The 17,067-nt window shown below is 41.8% G+C and overlaps 1 protein-coding gene across 3 annotated transcripts in view; it reads left to right on the forward strand.

Moving 5' to 3' along the window:
* FBXW4 (F-box and WD repeat domain containing 4) overlaps positions 1–13,306 on the forward strand; it is a 187,348-nt gene extending 174,042 nt beyond the window's left edge. For all 3 annotated transcript variants that reach the window (XM_083149201.1, XM_083149202.1, XM_083149204.1), the window contains exons 8-9: positions 10,620–10,761; positions 11,623–13,306. In XM_083149201.1, coding sequence (XP_083005327.1) covers positions 10,620–10,761; positions 11,623–11,742 — 262 coding nt within the window. In that variant the 3' untranslated portion in view covers positions 11,743–13,306. The remainder of the gene's footprint in view (positions 1–10,619; positions 10,762–11,622) is intronic.
* The last annotated feature ends 3,761 nt before the right edge of the window (positions 13,307–17,067 follow it).

Below are 17,067 nucleotides of genomic sequence, written 5' to 3' on the forward strand. Positions count from 1 at the left end.
ATTATATGCAAAAGGACCACCTACAGAGTATCATATGTGATCCTGCTGCCAGGTGAGATGGCGGGGTACCACATACGATACCTCCCCCTAGTGGTTGGTGGCCTTTATGTTTGCCGTAATACAGACTTATACTAATGTATACTACACACGAGTAATTTGGGGTGTAATTGCTGTCAAGTCCATATCAACTGATGTGGGTTTCAATGGTCAGGAATTACATTCTGTCCCATTAAAATGGAATGCAATCCAATTAAATTGCTTTGAACCAGGTAATTGATGTTTGTATAAATTGCAATTTCAGGTTCTTTTAGTTTAAAACAACAAATTGCCACATGTAATTGTGACATGTGTGGCCATCCTCTCGTCTTTCCCTGCTGAAGATCTCCTGGACCGAGAATCACTAGGAAAATTGCATCAGAAAGCAGTTTATTCAACATTAGCCACGAAACCCAGGATCATCTAGGATTATCCAGATCATGTCTTTGACATAACACACAGACGAAACTATTAACCGTCCAAAAACAGGATTCAGAGCCCAGCTCACATAATACAAATATGAAAAGAATTTGAAGGTTGTGCAAAAGTACAAGTCAACGACTTGTGAAATGATATGTAGAGCAGCCATAATTTTTCAAGGATTTGCAACTACTGTATATTGTAATCCAGGATATCTCTCTGGGTCCCAGCACAAGTAGTGCATATATATCATCACACATGCTGAGCGCTGAGAAACGACGGGTTGAGGGAGTCAAAAGCGTTACGGGAACAAGGAATCACACTCCCACTGCAATTAGAAAATTATTTTAAAATAACTTTTAATTACAGGCTCTGGCGGGGCTCCATGGCGGATCTGCATTGTTGGTGCCTAACCCTGCTTGACACGTCCAGCTCTGAAGCTGGTACAAACTGAGAACATTTGTTCTTTATTAGACCTATTTTGATATTGAACGAGACCTTGTACATTTCACAGATTGATTACAGTTTAGTTGTAGAAGCTCGAATATTATTTTTACTTTTTCGTGCCAAAGTAATCACAGATTTGCATACGTGGTGGCCAATAGCGCTGCTTTCATTTTAGTGACGCCGATCTCAAACCGCATCTTTCTGATGATGGAGCTGTTACACATTCTGCACGTAGGCAGGAGAGCGTCATCCATCCAACACTGGGATCTGCCACGTGTCCCTAGGATCACATACGTCAGTAACACTCAAGGGGGGGGGGGCATATGTACTAAGCCTTGGTGAGTGATAATGTGGAAAGAGACAAAGCACCAGCCAAGGAGGGCATTACTGTCATTTATCAAATAAAGGGGTTTATTTAATAATCGGTAAAAATAAAAGTATCAGCCAGCAGGCCCCTCACTGGCATTTTTTTTAAACACTGACTGTAAAGTGGCATTTTGGAGCTAATTGGCTGGTATTTTTTTTTCCTCCAAGGCTTAAGGGGCCTACACACGTGGTGATTTGCTGAGCTTTCTGAGCGATGCTAGATTGCTGAGAACAGTACACAGCGATGTGTCAGCATTGTGTACTGAGCGATCTGTCAGGGTCAGTGTCCTCCGGTGAGAACATTGGCGCTGACCAACGATTAAGAGATTAATATCCAGTGATAGCTAATCGTGAGCCTGCACATCGCTATGGCCCCTACACACGGAGCAATGTAGGAGCATATTCAAGTGTTCTAGTGATTGCCCCATTAGTAAATCTCCCCCAGGATATGTAGCCTGCTAGGTAAGTGATTTATTCCGGAGATCCTTGGATACAATTATAGACAAATTAAAGCTCTGTAGAAGGAAATTGAAGAAGCAAAAAAACATAAACTTCAAAGCTACATATTGTACTTTCCTGTTTTCTGTTATTAGTATTATCCCTTTAGATACTATCATATCTCAGAGAAAGCTTATCCTATTCAGTCTATTTTACATATTGGTGGTGATTCTGGTTGACACACAGCGCTGCAACGTTCACAGCTCGGTGTGTCTTTTTAAATCCCGCCCGCAGAAATTTCAGCATGCATACACATCCATTCCCAGCCTATGGGGCCTAACCGAATGATGTGAAAGGTACACACAAAACGAAAACAGGTATCTTAGCTTTGCGTGTGTTCTGGAGGGGAACATGGTGGGCAGCTGACATCTGATGATGTCATCTGCCACTTGGTCATTACCATGGGAATGCTGGACGTTCCCATGACCGCATCCCCCTGGCCCGCCTCCTCACTCCCCCCACCCGCAGTGTTGTGTGCAGCTTCCTATAACCAGAGCTTTTACCCACTCCATGCAAAGGGTGCAACTGTATTTGGTGTGACCGTGCATATGCATGAGAATACAGTCAGTACATTCCCAGGACGGTTTGCCTTGCATGCATAATCCAGTTGGTACCCACTTGCCACACAGTAATGTCTGCAACCACCCAGTGGCAGGACCACGTACGATATATCGTATACGGTCCTTTGTCATATGATATTTTGCATGCGATCGCAGCCAAGCCTGTGTCTGGCTTAGCTGCGATCCGACGTATCTCTCCTGCTGGCGGTGCGACTCGCAGCCTCCAATGCGAAGTACACAGGACCGCGCATTGCATATCTCTCCTGCTGGCGGTGCGACTCGCAGCCTCCAATGCGAAGCACACAGGACCGCGCATTGCATATCTCTCCTGCTTGCGGTGCGACTCGCAGCCTCCAATGCGAAGCGCACAGGACCGTGCATTGCATAGGACCTCCTGTCAAATATATGCGATTTGTGTGCTTTTTATGCGATCGATCGGAGCTGCATTAAAAGTGACCAAATCCCATAGATATATATATATATAATGTTAAGAGGTCCGGCACTCTTCACTGGCCCCTGCTTTGCTGGTATAACTTGGCCTGGGTGCCCGCTGTTCACTGGACAGTACCAGTGCTTGTATATCTCATGTAAGAAATAGCGTCACTCCAGGTACTTTGGTGAAAATACTTTACTGCAAGTCTACAGTGTTTCGGGCCGGAGCCCGTCTTCAGGACAGAAACCGGGCTCCGGCCCGAAACACTGTAGACTTGCAGTAAAGTGTTTTCACCAAAGTACCTGGAGTGACGCTATTTCTTACATGAGATATATATATATATATCGCCCTAGTGTATGGGCACCCTTAGACTGTGTGTACTTTTTCGGATGCGCAGATTGCCGGATATTGTGACCAGCGATGTTAAGCAATCTGCGGGGCTAGCTGAATTAGCCCCTTAGTGGGTATGTAGCTTTATGGCGCTTGTGCAGTTAATGTGGCCACCTTCCAACTTGTGTCCTAATTGGAATTGGGCCCTATGTGGTTAATCATACATATGGGAATGCGCTGTGGTTGTTCTTTCAGTAATATGAATTAATTCTCTCCTTTATCTCTCTGTAAAGCAATCTTCTAAATGTGTTTTTTGCCCAGTACCTTGTTTATATGCATTATGCATAGTGACCCACACATGAGCACAGATACAAGTGCAGGGTGCATGAATACCTCTGCCTGCTCACACTGGGCTGCATCTAGTGGCTGGGATGTACAGTATTGATCGGGTACATTACCACTTAGCACAGAGTCAGTGTGACTGCACATAAGGTCAAGGGGAACACTTTGTTTACTGTCAGCATCCTACATTAATGGGAGAAGGACAGGTTGGGTCTCCATAGAATTGATTAGCTTTCAGCCATGGGTCTTTTCTGCCAGATACTAATTGGGCTTCCTGCTTTTCACTTATTGGGATAGACAAGATGTCAGACATCTGAAAGTGATGCCATCCTATTATAATTTATTAATGCTGATTCCAGCAGGACACTAAACAACCATAGATAACAGCAGATAGATCCTCGCCACCTTATAAAACTGGGAAAGCGCAACTAGTCATTTTCATGGATACAGAGGGATGCTTCAGGACCCTTTCCTAAAAACAGGGAGCATATTACATTCATTTTTCTTTAGTGTAGCAATCTCTAGAATATATACTATTGCCTACTTTTGAAAATTAGTTTCAGGGAGATTTTAGCTGGTAGTTTAATTTTTCACAGTGCCCCATTGAGGGGGCGTGTCATGCTCCACCCAAGGGGTGTGTCTAATCCATATATGGAGAGATTGTGAAAAGAGATTGTGAATGTGACACCTAGAAGCGTGGGTGTGCACTGCTACATCTTGTAAAATTACATATATCCAAATGTAGATGAGCCTCAAAGCAGTTGGTAAGAGTTACTATACTTGGTAAAGTGCTGGGAAATGGTGCTGATGATTCAATGTAAATGTATCTGTCTCTCATTCCTTTTTCCCCAAAAAAATGTAACAGTGTAATGTGGGCTAGGTGAAATGAGGGAGATTGCTAGACTAATGAGGGAGAGAGGGAGATTGCTGTTATTTCAGGGAGTCTCCTGTAGAATGCAGGAAGGTAGGGCAACTATGTATATAACCTGTAGCTGTGGGACAACACATCCCAGCATTTCCTGGTTGGATCTAGCACGCAGTGATTTTGTGTCCTGCAAAAGCTGCTCTAAGGTGTGAAATGGGATTACAGTAGGGACAAATAACAGAATACTCACATAGTAACATTAGCTGAAGTTAGGAAGAGTTATGACCATATTGATTTTGTGTGCTTATATTAGCACACAGTCTACTTGGGTGTAAATTAACTTCAAAATTGTTATTGAGAAAGTAAGAACAGGCTTTTTTCTATAGCTCTTAAGCATACCTCCCAACTGTCCCAACAGACACCAGAACTTGCCTATAATACAATACTTGCTTTATTAGCAGAGTGGCAGTGAAATGCCGGGTTACCTGTACAATGACTCTTAAGCCCTGTACACACACATCCATTTGCTTTTGATTCGATGTTAGATTTGATTTTCTATTAGATTTGGCATTAGATTTATCCATTCAATTTCGCATTAGATCTGTACTTTTGCATTAGATATCGAATTCGATATACATTCATGGTACATTGCACACATTCGATTTACTAGATCGAATTCGATATATTTCCTTGACTGCACAGTAGATTTTTCTGTTCGATTTTGTGAAAACGTGAGCGCGCATCGAATCGAATGCAGATCGAAAGTGACACAAAAACCATTCGATTTTGTTTAGGATTCGATTCGATTTTGCTTCTATAAGCAAAATCGAATCGAACATCGGGAAAAATCAATGCATGTGTACTGGGCTTTTCATGTGCGGTTTGAGCTGCTCCTTTATTGTAGACCATTCATACTAGTGTTCACAGAGCAACCAATGCCCAGTAACTACCCCACAAGAATACAATAAGCCTCGCTATGCTATACTGGTCACATAAGGGTCATGCTTTTCACTTTATCTTTGTTGCACAAGCAGATGGCAATATACCATTTATAAACTGTAAATGATTGGTTTTCTGGAGCGGATATCTGCTGTGGATTTGGAATAGGCAGCAATTTTAGCTTACATAAGAATAGAAACGTTGGCTATACTGATAATACTGTAATGCGTCTTTAACTGAAAACAAAGCCGTGGTTAGAAACCCAGAAGTACAGCTACTGCTGATACAGGAGAGGGAATGGGCTGCTTCATTGTGCAATGAGAACTACTTAAAATACTATTGATCCACATACATACAAACACACAGAGGGGTACTTAGGAATTTCCTGTTGCTCGTGTGACACGAGTATAGGAAATAGAATCATAAATAGAGTAAGTTACCTCTCTCTGAAATGAATATCCCTCGCGGTAGCCTGGATAGGGGCTAGACGTTGTTTTGAGGATTGATTTTTTTTTTTTTTAACCGTTCTATTTGTAGGCTGGGCCTCTTATGTATATGTACTTTACTTTGACTTTGTATTCCCGGTGAATGACTGTGGTTGATCATAAAAGGCAATCATACAAGTATGTATACTGACAATGCTAACCTTCCTACCTCTATGTCTGTCTGTAATTGTTCCATTACTGTTCCAATTATAAAATGCAATGGACAATGATGCGCTACATAAGAAACTTAATAATGATAACTGCGTTCTCCCAATATTTACATTAGGCAATATTATAGGTTCTACTCTTGCCAATTATCTTATATGCTCCTTTTGGACACTTTTGAATTGAATTTTCTTTAGAACACTCAATAATAACTTCATCCCAATTACATTAATATTCAACTTTAGTCCATCACCTTGCAAGTTTATGGTCAAGGTCATACTTGCAGTTGCTCCTGGTCACCTCTTCTAATTATAAACCAACACATGTTGCTTTGTTTTTTATATATATATATATATATATATATATATATATATATATATATATATATACAGTATTCACAATATCACAGTGCAGTCATTGAAACTGTTAAACATAACATGACCACAATATAGAAACTATAAAACAGGAGACAACACAGATACTAATTCCATCATTCAACCCCTTAGTGTTCTCAACAGTACACTTACATGGGAACACCCACCGGTATAGGGATGGCTGATAGACAATGTCTAGGATGATAGTCAATAGGGAAACATCATATAGTCGACATACATATGCTGGATGTAGACAAAAGGTTGACACAAGCGAAATGTCAACCTTACTATGGTCAACACATGGAACATTGACCTGAGTTTTTTTTTTCTTCAGTTTTTAAATTTTTGCTTAATATACCATCCACGTGGGCTCAAATAAGGATGGAAAAGTGTGCCAAGCTCAGCAGTAGTGGTATGAGGCCATGTGAGGAGACGTGGTATGCTTATTAGGGGTCCACATGCTCCAGTGTCGACATTGGTACTAAAAAGTGAAAAAACGCACGTTGACCATTTCATGAGTCCACCTTTTGCTTGTGTCAGTCTTTTACCGGTGTCAACCTTTTTTTGGTCAACATTGTTGATCTAATGTCCCACACTCACCAACCCATGAATGCAGAGGTTGCTGCTGATATCAGGATACAATGCAATAAGAATTGTAGGCGCTGATGTACAATGTAGAATGTTAATGACGGCTTTGCAAAAAATTCATGATCATCAAAGTGGTGGAATTCAATTACATGGGTGAAAAATGGGGATAGCCTTGGGCTTTAACCGCCCAGGGCTATTCAGTTAGTGCCCTTTTTTTATCACCTGGTAATTTACAGTTTTAATGGATGTTAACCCATAGAATCTGGGATGAGTTCCTGAACCTATGGTTAATACAGTGGCGGCACCTAAAAATACAGATTTCTTTTCGAGCCTGCTGAGGTTTGGAAAACAATCCTTGTTAGCTGTTGCTGGCAGGCTGTCTTTAGTACTAGTTGAAGGAAGCTATTGCTTCAATTAGCCAGCAGTAAATTACTGGAGCTAACTGAATTCCCCCCGTATACCCTAAATTGTGGACACCTCCATAAAATGAAGACCCTAAATTGCTGGTGGCTGTGGAATATGCTACATTCCATCTTCAGAGGTTTTGTTAGCGGGACAGGGGAGTGGTTGTGCCACTGGTAAGTGGCTATTTGTTTAAAGAATATTTTATTATATAAAAAAAATGTATGCTGCATGCCATAGAGAAACGCCCCCAAAAGTGAAACTACTGGAGGTATGGACTACAGGCCTTAAATATATTGAAGCTGTACAATATGGCCCTCAAATCATTGGCAACTGTATAAGGCATTTTTCAGAAATGTACTGTACAGGCCCAGAATTTCTGGTGTAGTGTAGACCTCTGGTCTCAGGAAGTGATAAAATGGAGACCCCAAATATTTAGTGGTGACAACATGATTTCTTTCCCTGTCCCATACTTTTCCTATTGTGCAACTCCCCACCTTGTCTTTTGTATCTGGAGGGAATGTAACGTTCACAATAATTATATGAATAAGACAAATCTATATTCATATATATATAAGTGAAAAAGAGAGAGCGCCACACACCTGAAGAATTTTTTGATTGATAAAAAATCTCTTTACTAAAATATAGAAATTCAATACATATATAAACAATATCAACAATAACAATAATATAACATGATAAGCTCCTTGTAAATAAGGGGATATTCAAGAATTTTGTAAAAAAAGCCAGACTCAGCTCCGAATGAATGCCCGCACCTGAATTGCTAAGGAGAAAAGTCTCTATAAAGTGGCATCAAATTGGATGGGTTCTTTATTATATGTCAGTTCTTTTGTTATAAGATAACAGAAATAGTGTGCCGCTTAATGTCCAGTGACAAAAGGATTTTCCAATGTCGATGTTGAATAGTGAGGGACCCTCAAAAGATTTGTTATACTACCTCTGTAGTTTTGATGGATTTTCTCAATAGCCTGCGGTTGTCAGGAGGATGTTGTTTCTTCCGTGCGGCTCAAACTACAACCCGCTGGGCGGTCAGCCGTGAACGGCGGGCCGCCGATGGAAATTGAGCAGGGAGTGAGCCCGCACTAACCTGAGATGTGGTCTCAGGTGCTCCGTTGTTGTGGCTTCCAAATTGGCAGGTGAGAGGTCCAACTACACTGGATCACTGTAGTAGAGTTTAGAGCGGCTGCTCACAAGTAATAACAGGCAGTCCGGGCAGAGAACTGGCAGGGTGGTCTGTGCCTTGTAGTTTTTCTTGACGCGTTTCTCCGCTGTATATCGGTAGCGGTTTCATCAGAAGGGAATAATTTGAGTGCAAAAGCTCTCCAGTATTTAACAGACATGGTGTCCAATCAGACAGGACTAATCAGGAGACCTGTTAGAACATTCCAGAGTCGTGAGAAGTTATAAGTAATGCGGTGGAGCAATTGTTAAACATCCTTATATAAGGAGCATTTTTATTTAACTAAACAGATAAATAAAATATTATACTTTAAATACATATACAAATGTTCACTGAAAAAATTATATGAAAACTAAATTGAATAAAATAGTAATGGCATCGCTTAAACATTTAAAACATGATGGAGAGACAATTAGATCTAATTGCCTGGATTTATTCACTGGAGCTATAGCTCAGATGGTAAGGTGTCATGCTTTCACTATGAGTAGCACATATCTGCATGAGTTTGAATCCACTAAGAGTCCATTTTTATTTTTTATTAATTAGTATTATATATTGTTTTATTTTATTATAATTCGGCAAATATTCCATTTTATAAAAACTTTGTAAGAGATAAATCAAATTTAATTTAATTATCTCTATTCATATTCAAGATTTGATGTAAAAAGTCTTTTGAATAACAGTAAAAATAAATCGAATTAATTCAGATGTTCAATATCTCTCGCATAAAGAAAGAAGAGGGAAACAGTATGGACCAAATATTTACCAATGGATATTAGTATCGTTGATAGCATATATATAGGTAAAATCGATCCATTATATCTCCATCAAGTCAAATCCAATAAAAATTAAACAAATTAGCATATACGTTCAATAAAAAGTTGGTCCATAATAGGGATATATGTACTAGTATATTTGATACGTATGCATATGAATGCGTAGTAAATAGTCATTTTATCTTTAATAGGAGCATCAGCAGTATTCATACTACAGAATTACAATACTGATTACAATGGATCCAATACGATTTGCCGGCGGTCGGAATCCCGACACTGGAATCCCGACCGCCGAAATCCCGACAAGGGGGGGACATGGATCGCCCCCCCTTGCGGGCTCGCTGCGCTCGCCACGCAGCGGGCCCGGTGCTTCGCTATGCTCGGCACGCTATTTTATTCTCCCTCTATGGGTGTCGTGGACACCCACAGAGGGAGAAAGTTTCGGGATTTCGGCGGTCGGGATTCCGACCGCCGGCAAATTAACTGCATCCCATTACAATGATAGGGATGATAAAGCCTGTATTAAAAGAATAACAGCAGAAAAAATAGCAGCAGAAAAAATAACAGCAGAAAAAATATATATATATATCTGCAGAAAAAATACATAGCAGCAGAAAAAATTAGGGAGAAGGAAGAACTTGATGGCAGGGGGGAAAAAAAGGGTAATATAGAATAACAATTTATTAAACATTATTTATCTCAATAGATTCGTTCAGGCGTGCTGGATATAATGTATTTAGTGCGAAAATCCAGTAGGCTTCTTTCCTACATAGGTGGTTGAATCTATCACCTCCCCTGGTTGTAATGTCAACCTTTTCAATACCCTGAACTTTTAGATTCTCTACATTACCATGGTGTTTTGATTTAATATGCTGAGACAGGCTGTGTGTTTGGACCCCTTTCAAGATATTTCTTCTGTGTTCTAGAAATCTAATATTTAGGGTGCGGGTAGTACGTCCCACATATTGTGCTCCGCACATACATGTAACCAAATAGATGATATAGGTCGAAGAACAATCAATATGGTTGTTGATTGTATATGAATTGCCAGTGGAAGAGGAGGAGAATTGGCTGCCTGTTTTTAGGAATTTTTTATCTGGTCTATTGAATGACACGAGCACGTGAAATCTGTTAATCCTAGCTACAGGCAAACAGACACACAGAGGAGATAAAACCCCACCAAAGAAAACCACAAAAACATTTCAGTAGAAAATGACAAGTACTGCGCAACCATGCTTACTAACGGGTCTGGTTAGAAAGTTTTCACACCTATGCAAAGATCATAATCATTGCACTGACCTTCCTGCCACTTACTGTATAAAATGCATGATAAAAATAATAATGTCCTGATGGTCAGTATAACTTGATGATGATGATAATGATGTTGTTCAGGAGGTGTGTGAAGGAATGGGAGGAGCCACATGACAGTGCCCTGTACTGCATACAGAGTGATGGGAACAACATGATAGCCAGCGGGTCCTCATACTACGGGGTTGTGAGATTGTGGGACAAAAGAATGAACCAATGTTTACAGGTATGTATAGATCTCTATATCTGTATATTTACATATTAAAATGTTTTCTTAAAGTAATATTCATGAGCATCACTTCAGTAACAACCAATAATGTCACTAATTCCAGCTAATTTGGTAGCTACATCATCATGAATATTGGTGCAGTTTACCAAAGTGCTTTTACAACTGTAGGTAACAAGTGCATGTGCACTGACTGCTGACTCATCGGGACTTTCTGATTGGTCTAACACTGTACACTCTGTAGAGACTAGAACACACAGAGGTAAAAAATGTAGACCATATTGATAAGCATATTAACCTAGGAAGTAGTCAGAATATTGGTTCCGCTCTATCCAGATGGTAGCCTCCACTATGTATGTATACAAGGTACACTATCATTTAACTAAGTAGCGGAGGTATGAGGAATACTTAGCTTCAGGAATTTCTTTCAGGTCCTGGTGTTTTATTTCAGGCGTCTACTCCACTGGTGCTCCTGTCCCAAATGTTGGGTAAATGGGAAAACGAAATGTGATATATATAAGTTTTTACTGTTCATACACTTTATTATTTGTTATACTATAGAGATGTCGATGAGGCTTTTCTGTAGCGCACCTGACTCGCATAAGGTTAGGTGCTTTCCAGACGCATCTAGGTATCTTTTGGGTGGGTATTTGAACCCACCCAAAAGATACCTAGATGCGCTACCCGCTTCTTAGTTTTCACCTTTTTGACCTAGGCGAAGTGCCACCCACTATACCTATCCCTCTCTTTAAAACACATATACTGTTACTCAGGTTCCATAATGTACATTGCACTATTGCTGAATGGCGCCTTTATCATGTTTTACATATAACAATGTATGTTTTGCTTTTTTACCTTCAGATGTTCTCCTTATCATCGCCAACCAGCAGCCCAGTGTACTGCCTTCGATTCAACACCTCTCACCTTTACGCTGCCCTGGCAACAACACTTCATGTTCTAGATTTCACTGTTTCCAGCTAGTAATTCACAAAGTAAATATTACCACCATAATGGATGGCCGAAAATAACCGAGACCTCCTTGTAGCACAGAGGACATCTCTAATGGTGCAAATCTGCTAAAGGACAACCAAACATAAAGTACTAGTTGGTACAACATAAAAGGCATGAACAAACTCGCTGGCAGGAAAGATTTGCCCTTAGATGAGAATCGATGATTACCTTCTCCACTCTGGTTCCGGCTGATAGATCTACAGTGTCTAGATAGACAGTCTACCCCAAAAAGTGAACATGCAAAAGGTTGACAGGGTCAAAATATCGAAATGACAAAGGTAGACACATGGCATGAGTTTTTAAAGATTTTTGTTTTTAACTGGCTTGTTCTTATTTCATCATCCATGACGGCATAGAGGGAGAATATAATAGTGTGCAAAAAAAAAGCATCGAGCCCGAAGCATGGCGAGCATCGCGAGCCACTCAAGGGTACGCGTTACACTAATTGGGGTCCATGTTGAAAGTAGGCAACATTGGCAGCAAAAAATTGTGAAGAACATATGTCTACCTTTATATGTGTCTACCTATCGCATGTGGACATTTTGACCCTGTTGTAATTTTGACCCTATTGACCTTGGTCATGTCGACCTTTTGACCCTGTCGACCTATTGACTGTCTATATAGACTCTGTCTATCTAATAATCCGTAGCCCTCTATTCTCACAACCCCAGAGTTAGCACATTCTGGGGTAGATGTATGAAGCATTGATATGGAAGAAGTGATAAAGTGCCTGGTACTTTATCACCGGCCAATCAGCTCCTGACTGTCCCTTTTTAAACCCAGCCTGTAACTTAACAGTCAGGAACTGATTGGCCGGTGATAAAATACCAGGCAATTTATCACTTCTCCTTCCTTATCACTGCTTAATACATCTACCCCTCTGTTTCCTACAGTAGGCTTGCAATAACAATTAAACAATTTACAAAAAGAATGTGTCCAATGTGCACAGAAAAAGTTCTTCCTAACACAGGGGCAGATTTATTAAGCTTTGTGAAGTGATAATGCTACTGGTACTTTATCACCGGCCTATCAGCTCTCAACTGTGTAGTTACAGGCTGGGTTTGAAAAATGACAGGTAGGAGCTGATTGGCCGGTTATAAAGTACCAACCACTTTATCACTTCACCAAGCTTAATAAATCTGCCCCACAGATACTTATTTAAATGATCTTCTCTTTGACAAGTGTCTGGAATGTTTTCAAATATCTGTGCATTTGATGGGAGGTTATTCCAATGAAGGAGCTTGTGTTTTATGCTTAGGTGTCCTCCTAACTATGGAGTTTCCAGGGTATGTGGACCTCCTTGTCCACACACATATAGGATGGCAAAAATACCTTCATTTCCTATGTTATATACAAACAAAAATATGATCTATTTTCTTCATCCCATCTTTTTATACAAATGGCAACATTTTCAAAATGGATATTTATGGAAGATAATTTATATCACAGATTTAATAATGCCGTAACCACCAAAGTGACTTTATTGACCTTGATTTCCTGTGTTACTTATATAAAGACTTATGCGCAACTTTAATTGTTTTATATCCAAGTTTCATTTGCTTTGTTATCCAATATGGTGAACAGAAAGCTTTATCTCTTTGTCTGTTCATACTGATTATCGCTGGGGGGTGTGCGAGATGACGCTTATTTTTCTATTATTATTCCTTTCTGTTAAGAAGTTCTGTAATTTGTGTTTCAAAATAGAGTTTGTGTGTTCTAATGTTGGTCCATTAGTTTGTGAGGTTTCATTAATATTCTATTCACTTCCACATGGAGCATGCTGACAGTAAATTGTTACATACGTTCATGTAAATAAATACCTATTACAATATAATAGAATGTTTAATAATAATAAGGAAATATCGGTACTTGGGTAGTTTCACGGCGGCAGTTACGTAGTTAGCGTAGCGTCCCTGTCAGAATCAGTGTAGTGTTCCCGCGGCCAGCTTAGTCGGCGTCCCTGTCAGAATCAGCATAGTGTTCCCGCGGCTTGCTTAAGTAGTTAGCGTAGTCAATAGAGCGTGTTCCCGCGACCGCTTAAGTAGTTAGCGTAGTCAGTCAGGTGTCTCTGTCAGTATCAGCCCAAAGCGTGACGAGCGTACGCAGTACGCGTCCTCCCGACTTATTCATACCCCCACTATTCACGTCGGCGTGGAGTTGATTTTATAAAGTGTGGCGAGCGAGGGGACGCAGAATATACTTCAAGTAATCAGCGTCCCCTTGCGGGGCTCGCTGCGCTCGTACTGCTTTGGGCTCAGTGGCTCGCTGCGCTCGCCACACTGTATAGTATCAACTCCACGCCGACGTGGATAGTGGGGGTAGGAAAAAGTCGGAAGGACGCATACCACGTCCCCTCGCGGGGATCGCTACGCTTGCCACACTTCGGGATGGTGTGGATAGTTGGGGGTTTCAAATAGAGGCATTTGACAGTATGTAACTTGGAGAACTGGTAAATGCGTCCTTTATTGTGCATGAGACGCACTTGCACACCGCACCCCCCCTTTGTGCAGGAGACGCAGGCGCTACCAAACCCCCAACCCGTTCGGCAGGGTTGCCGTACCCTGCGGCAATACTTACTGAGATGCACAAGCAGATGGAGCACCTCTCCGCCGGCGCCCGCATGAGCCCCTCTCCACCGGCGTCCGCCAGTCCTTGGGATCTGGCGGTTACTGGCGCTTTGTGAGAGGCATCCACTAGGCTTGACAGGGATGCCAGGAACAGAGCTACAGCTCTAGGGGACAGTACGGTGACTACGGTAACTACGCAGGGCTGCCGCAGAGACACCACGCTTACTATGCTAGGCAGCCGTTGGGCTACGCTGACAACGTAGCTTAGGCTGCTGCCGTGAAACTACACAAGTAAGGCAGCCGTTGGGCTATGCTGACAACGTAGCTTAGGCTGCCGCCGTGAAACTACACAAGTACCGAAATATCTACACCAGTGATTTTTAAAGGAGATGATGGGAAATGATGTATATTATCCATGTGCCATGTGCATCCTGAGATGTGTATGACCCTAAGTGCATGTCTGGTTTGCTATGAGCACCTACCCTACACTTGCATACACTCCCAGAACTGCCTGGTTTACTGGGATACTGGAAGGAGCCTGTTAACCCACCACCACCCAGCTGTCATACTGGGTGGCTGATGAGGCATTTCATGTTGAATTGCTCCATTGAGCTACGACTTAATGACCCTGTCGACCTAGACTTATGACTGTCGACCAACATTGTGGTGACCTAATGATCCATACCCCACTGTACAGTGAGGCTGTGGCTACATAGTAACACAATAAGGCTGAAAAAAAGACGTTAGACCATCGAGTTCAACCTATTTGACTTGTAACTACTGACTTGAGTAAGTCATATCTATAGGATTCCCTTAGTGGCCAAAATGGATCCAGTTTTGATTTAAATTCAATGATGCAGTCACGCCCTCAACAAAACCTCTAGTGCAGTAATGGCTAACCTTCACACTCCAGCTGTTGTTGAAATACACATCCCAGCATGCCCTGCTACAGTTTTACTATTTGCCCATGCTAAAACTGATGCAGGGCATGCTGGGATGTGTAGTTAAACAACAGCTTGAGTGTCAAGGTTAGCCATCACTGCTCTAGTGCCCCCTATGCTAAGCCACCACCATACCAACCTAGCTGCCGCCTCCCAGAGGGGGAAACCATAAAATAAGCAACTTTGACCTACCCTAAAAAATTATGTCCACAAAAGCATATTTTCCCATTTGTGCAAATCTGCAGAGCCAGCCATTCTTTCAGGACACTGTCACACAATGTTGGCCACATGAGGATGCCTCTCTGTTTGAAAGGAGTTTACGTGTACTAGTCATTCCAGAAGTTTGTGCACCATCCTATTAACTAGGAATTTGAATAGGACTCATAGTGCAATCTCTAAAAGCCACTTCTGCTCCTCTTGTCAGCTGACGTTGGCCAACTGCCGCTATCGGTGACATATGGTGGTTCTATGGGAAGTATAACCACTAATATAAACAGGAGTCTGTTCTAAGACAGGAGACCTGTTAAATTATCAAAGGAATGTTCTGTTTTAAACACTCATTCACATGTTTTTTGCTACACTTGTTATAGCTGTATGGATTGCTTCAAAGAATTTAACATTAGATTGGGGTGTGTGGCAACCATTATTAAAGTTCATTAGTACATGCTCCATCACATGGAGTGGGCAGTAAGCGTCCCAACAGCTGTTGATGAACTACACATTTTAGCATGTCCTGCAACAGTTTGAGCCTGGCCAAATAACAAGAACGGGTCAAGGCATGTTGGAACATGTTGTCACGTTTCGTGAACTGGCTGAAGCACCAGCCGGAGTGTAACGGAGGCTGGGTGCTTTAATATAGGGCTGTTGCATGAACAACAGACTGGAGTGAAGCAATTGAATAAAATTAAACCTTTTTTAATGAACATACTGCGGTACACAGATATGACTGATGGCACAATGAAATACTGTAGATATTGGTTAGAATGAAGAAGACAATAATAAATAATACTTATTGAAGAAGCTTGAAGATGATTGGGAGATTGGATGATTTGAAGATTGGATGATTGGGTGATTGAAGATTGAAAGATTGGATGATGATAAGGAAGGAGTGGAAATGAGATGAAGTCCAGTTGGAATCTTGTGCTGAATGAGGTCGTAGCTGCCAGAACCAGGGATGCTGGCTACGGATATTAACCGTCAGGAAGCTAGGGGAAAGATGACACCCTTTGGGGTGTTAACCTTGTCCTAATTGGCGGCAGAGGATCTCCGTGGATGGATATGGTGAAGCAGTAGATGACCAGCAGGAAGATCAGGATAGACTTTCACCCAGGAAGACGAGGAGTCAGCCAGCAGCAGATACTGCAGGAATAGTCAGGATGCACAATGCTGCTAACGAGTGGACAACATTGTACTGACTGCCGCTCTGGCCGGCTAGTCCGTATTTAAGGGTTGAGTTGAGAGGTGATTGGCTGCGTGAGTGACATCACGATTGGAGCCGCGCAGCATAGGCTGTGGAAACCAGGAAGATGGCTGCCGCTTGTTGTGGCGACAGAAACCAGCCGGCGGAGGATACTACGCGGAGGCACTGCAGCCAGCGCTTCCCAGCCTGAGGCCTAGAATGAATCGGACACCATCATGACGGATCGTGCCTCACGCTACCCGGAGCCAGGACACCGCACACCACAGCTGACACCCGGCAGATGAACATTGAGCCTGGGTGACAGAGTGACAGAATGTACACAGTCGGCGTGGCATCAGCAGCGGAGGTGAGCGCCAGGGCAGAGGGT

Source organism: Crinia signifera, chromosome 6 (genome assembly GCF_055691185.1).
Source record: "Crinia signifera chromosome 6, ASM5569118v1, whole genome shotgun sequence".
NCBI classification, from domain to species: Eukaryota; Metazoa; Chordata; class Amphibia; order Anura; family Myobatrachidae; genus Crinia; species Crinia signifera.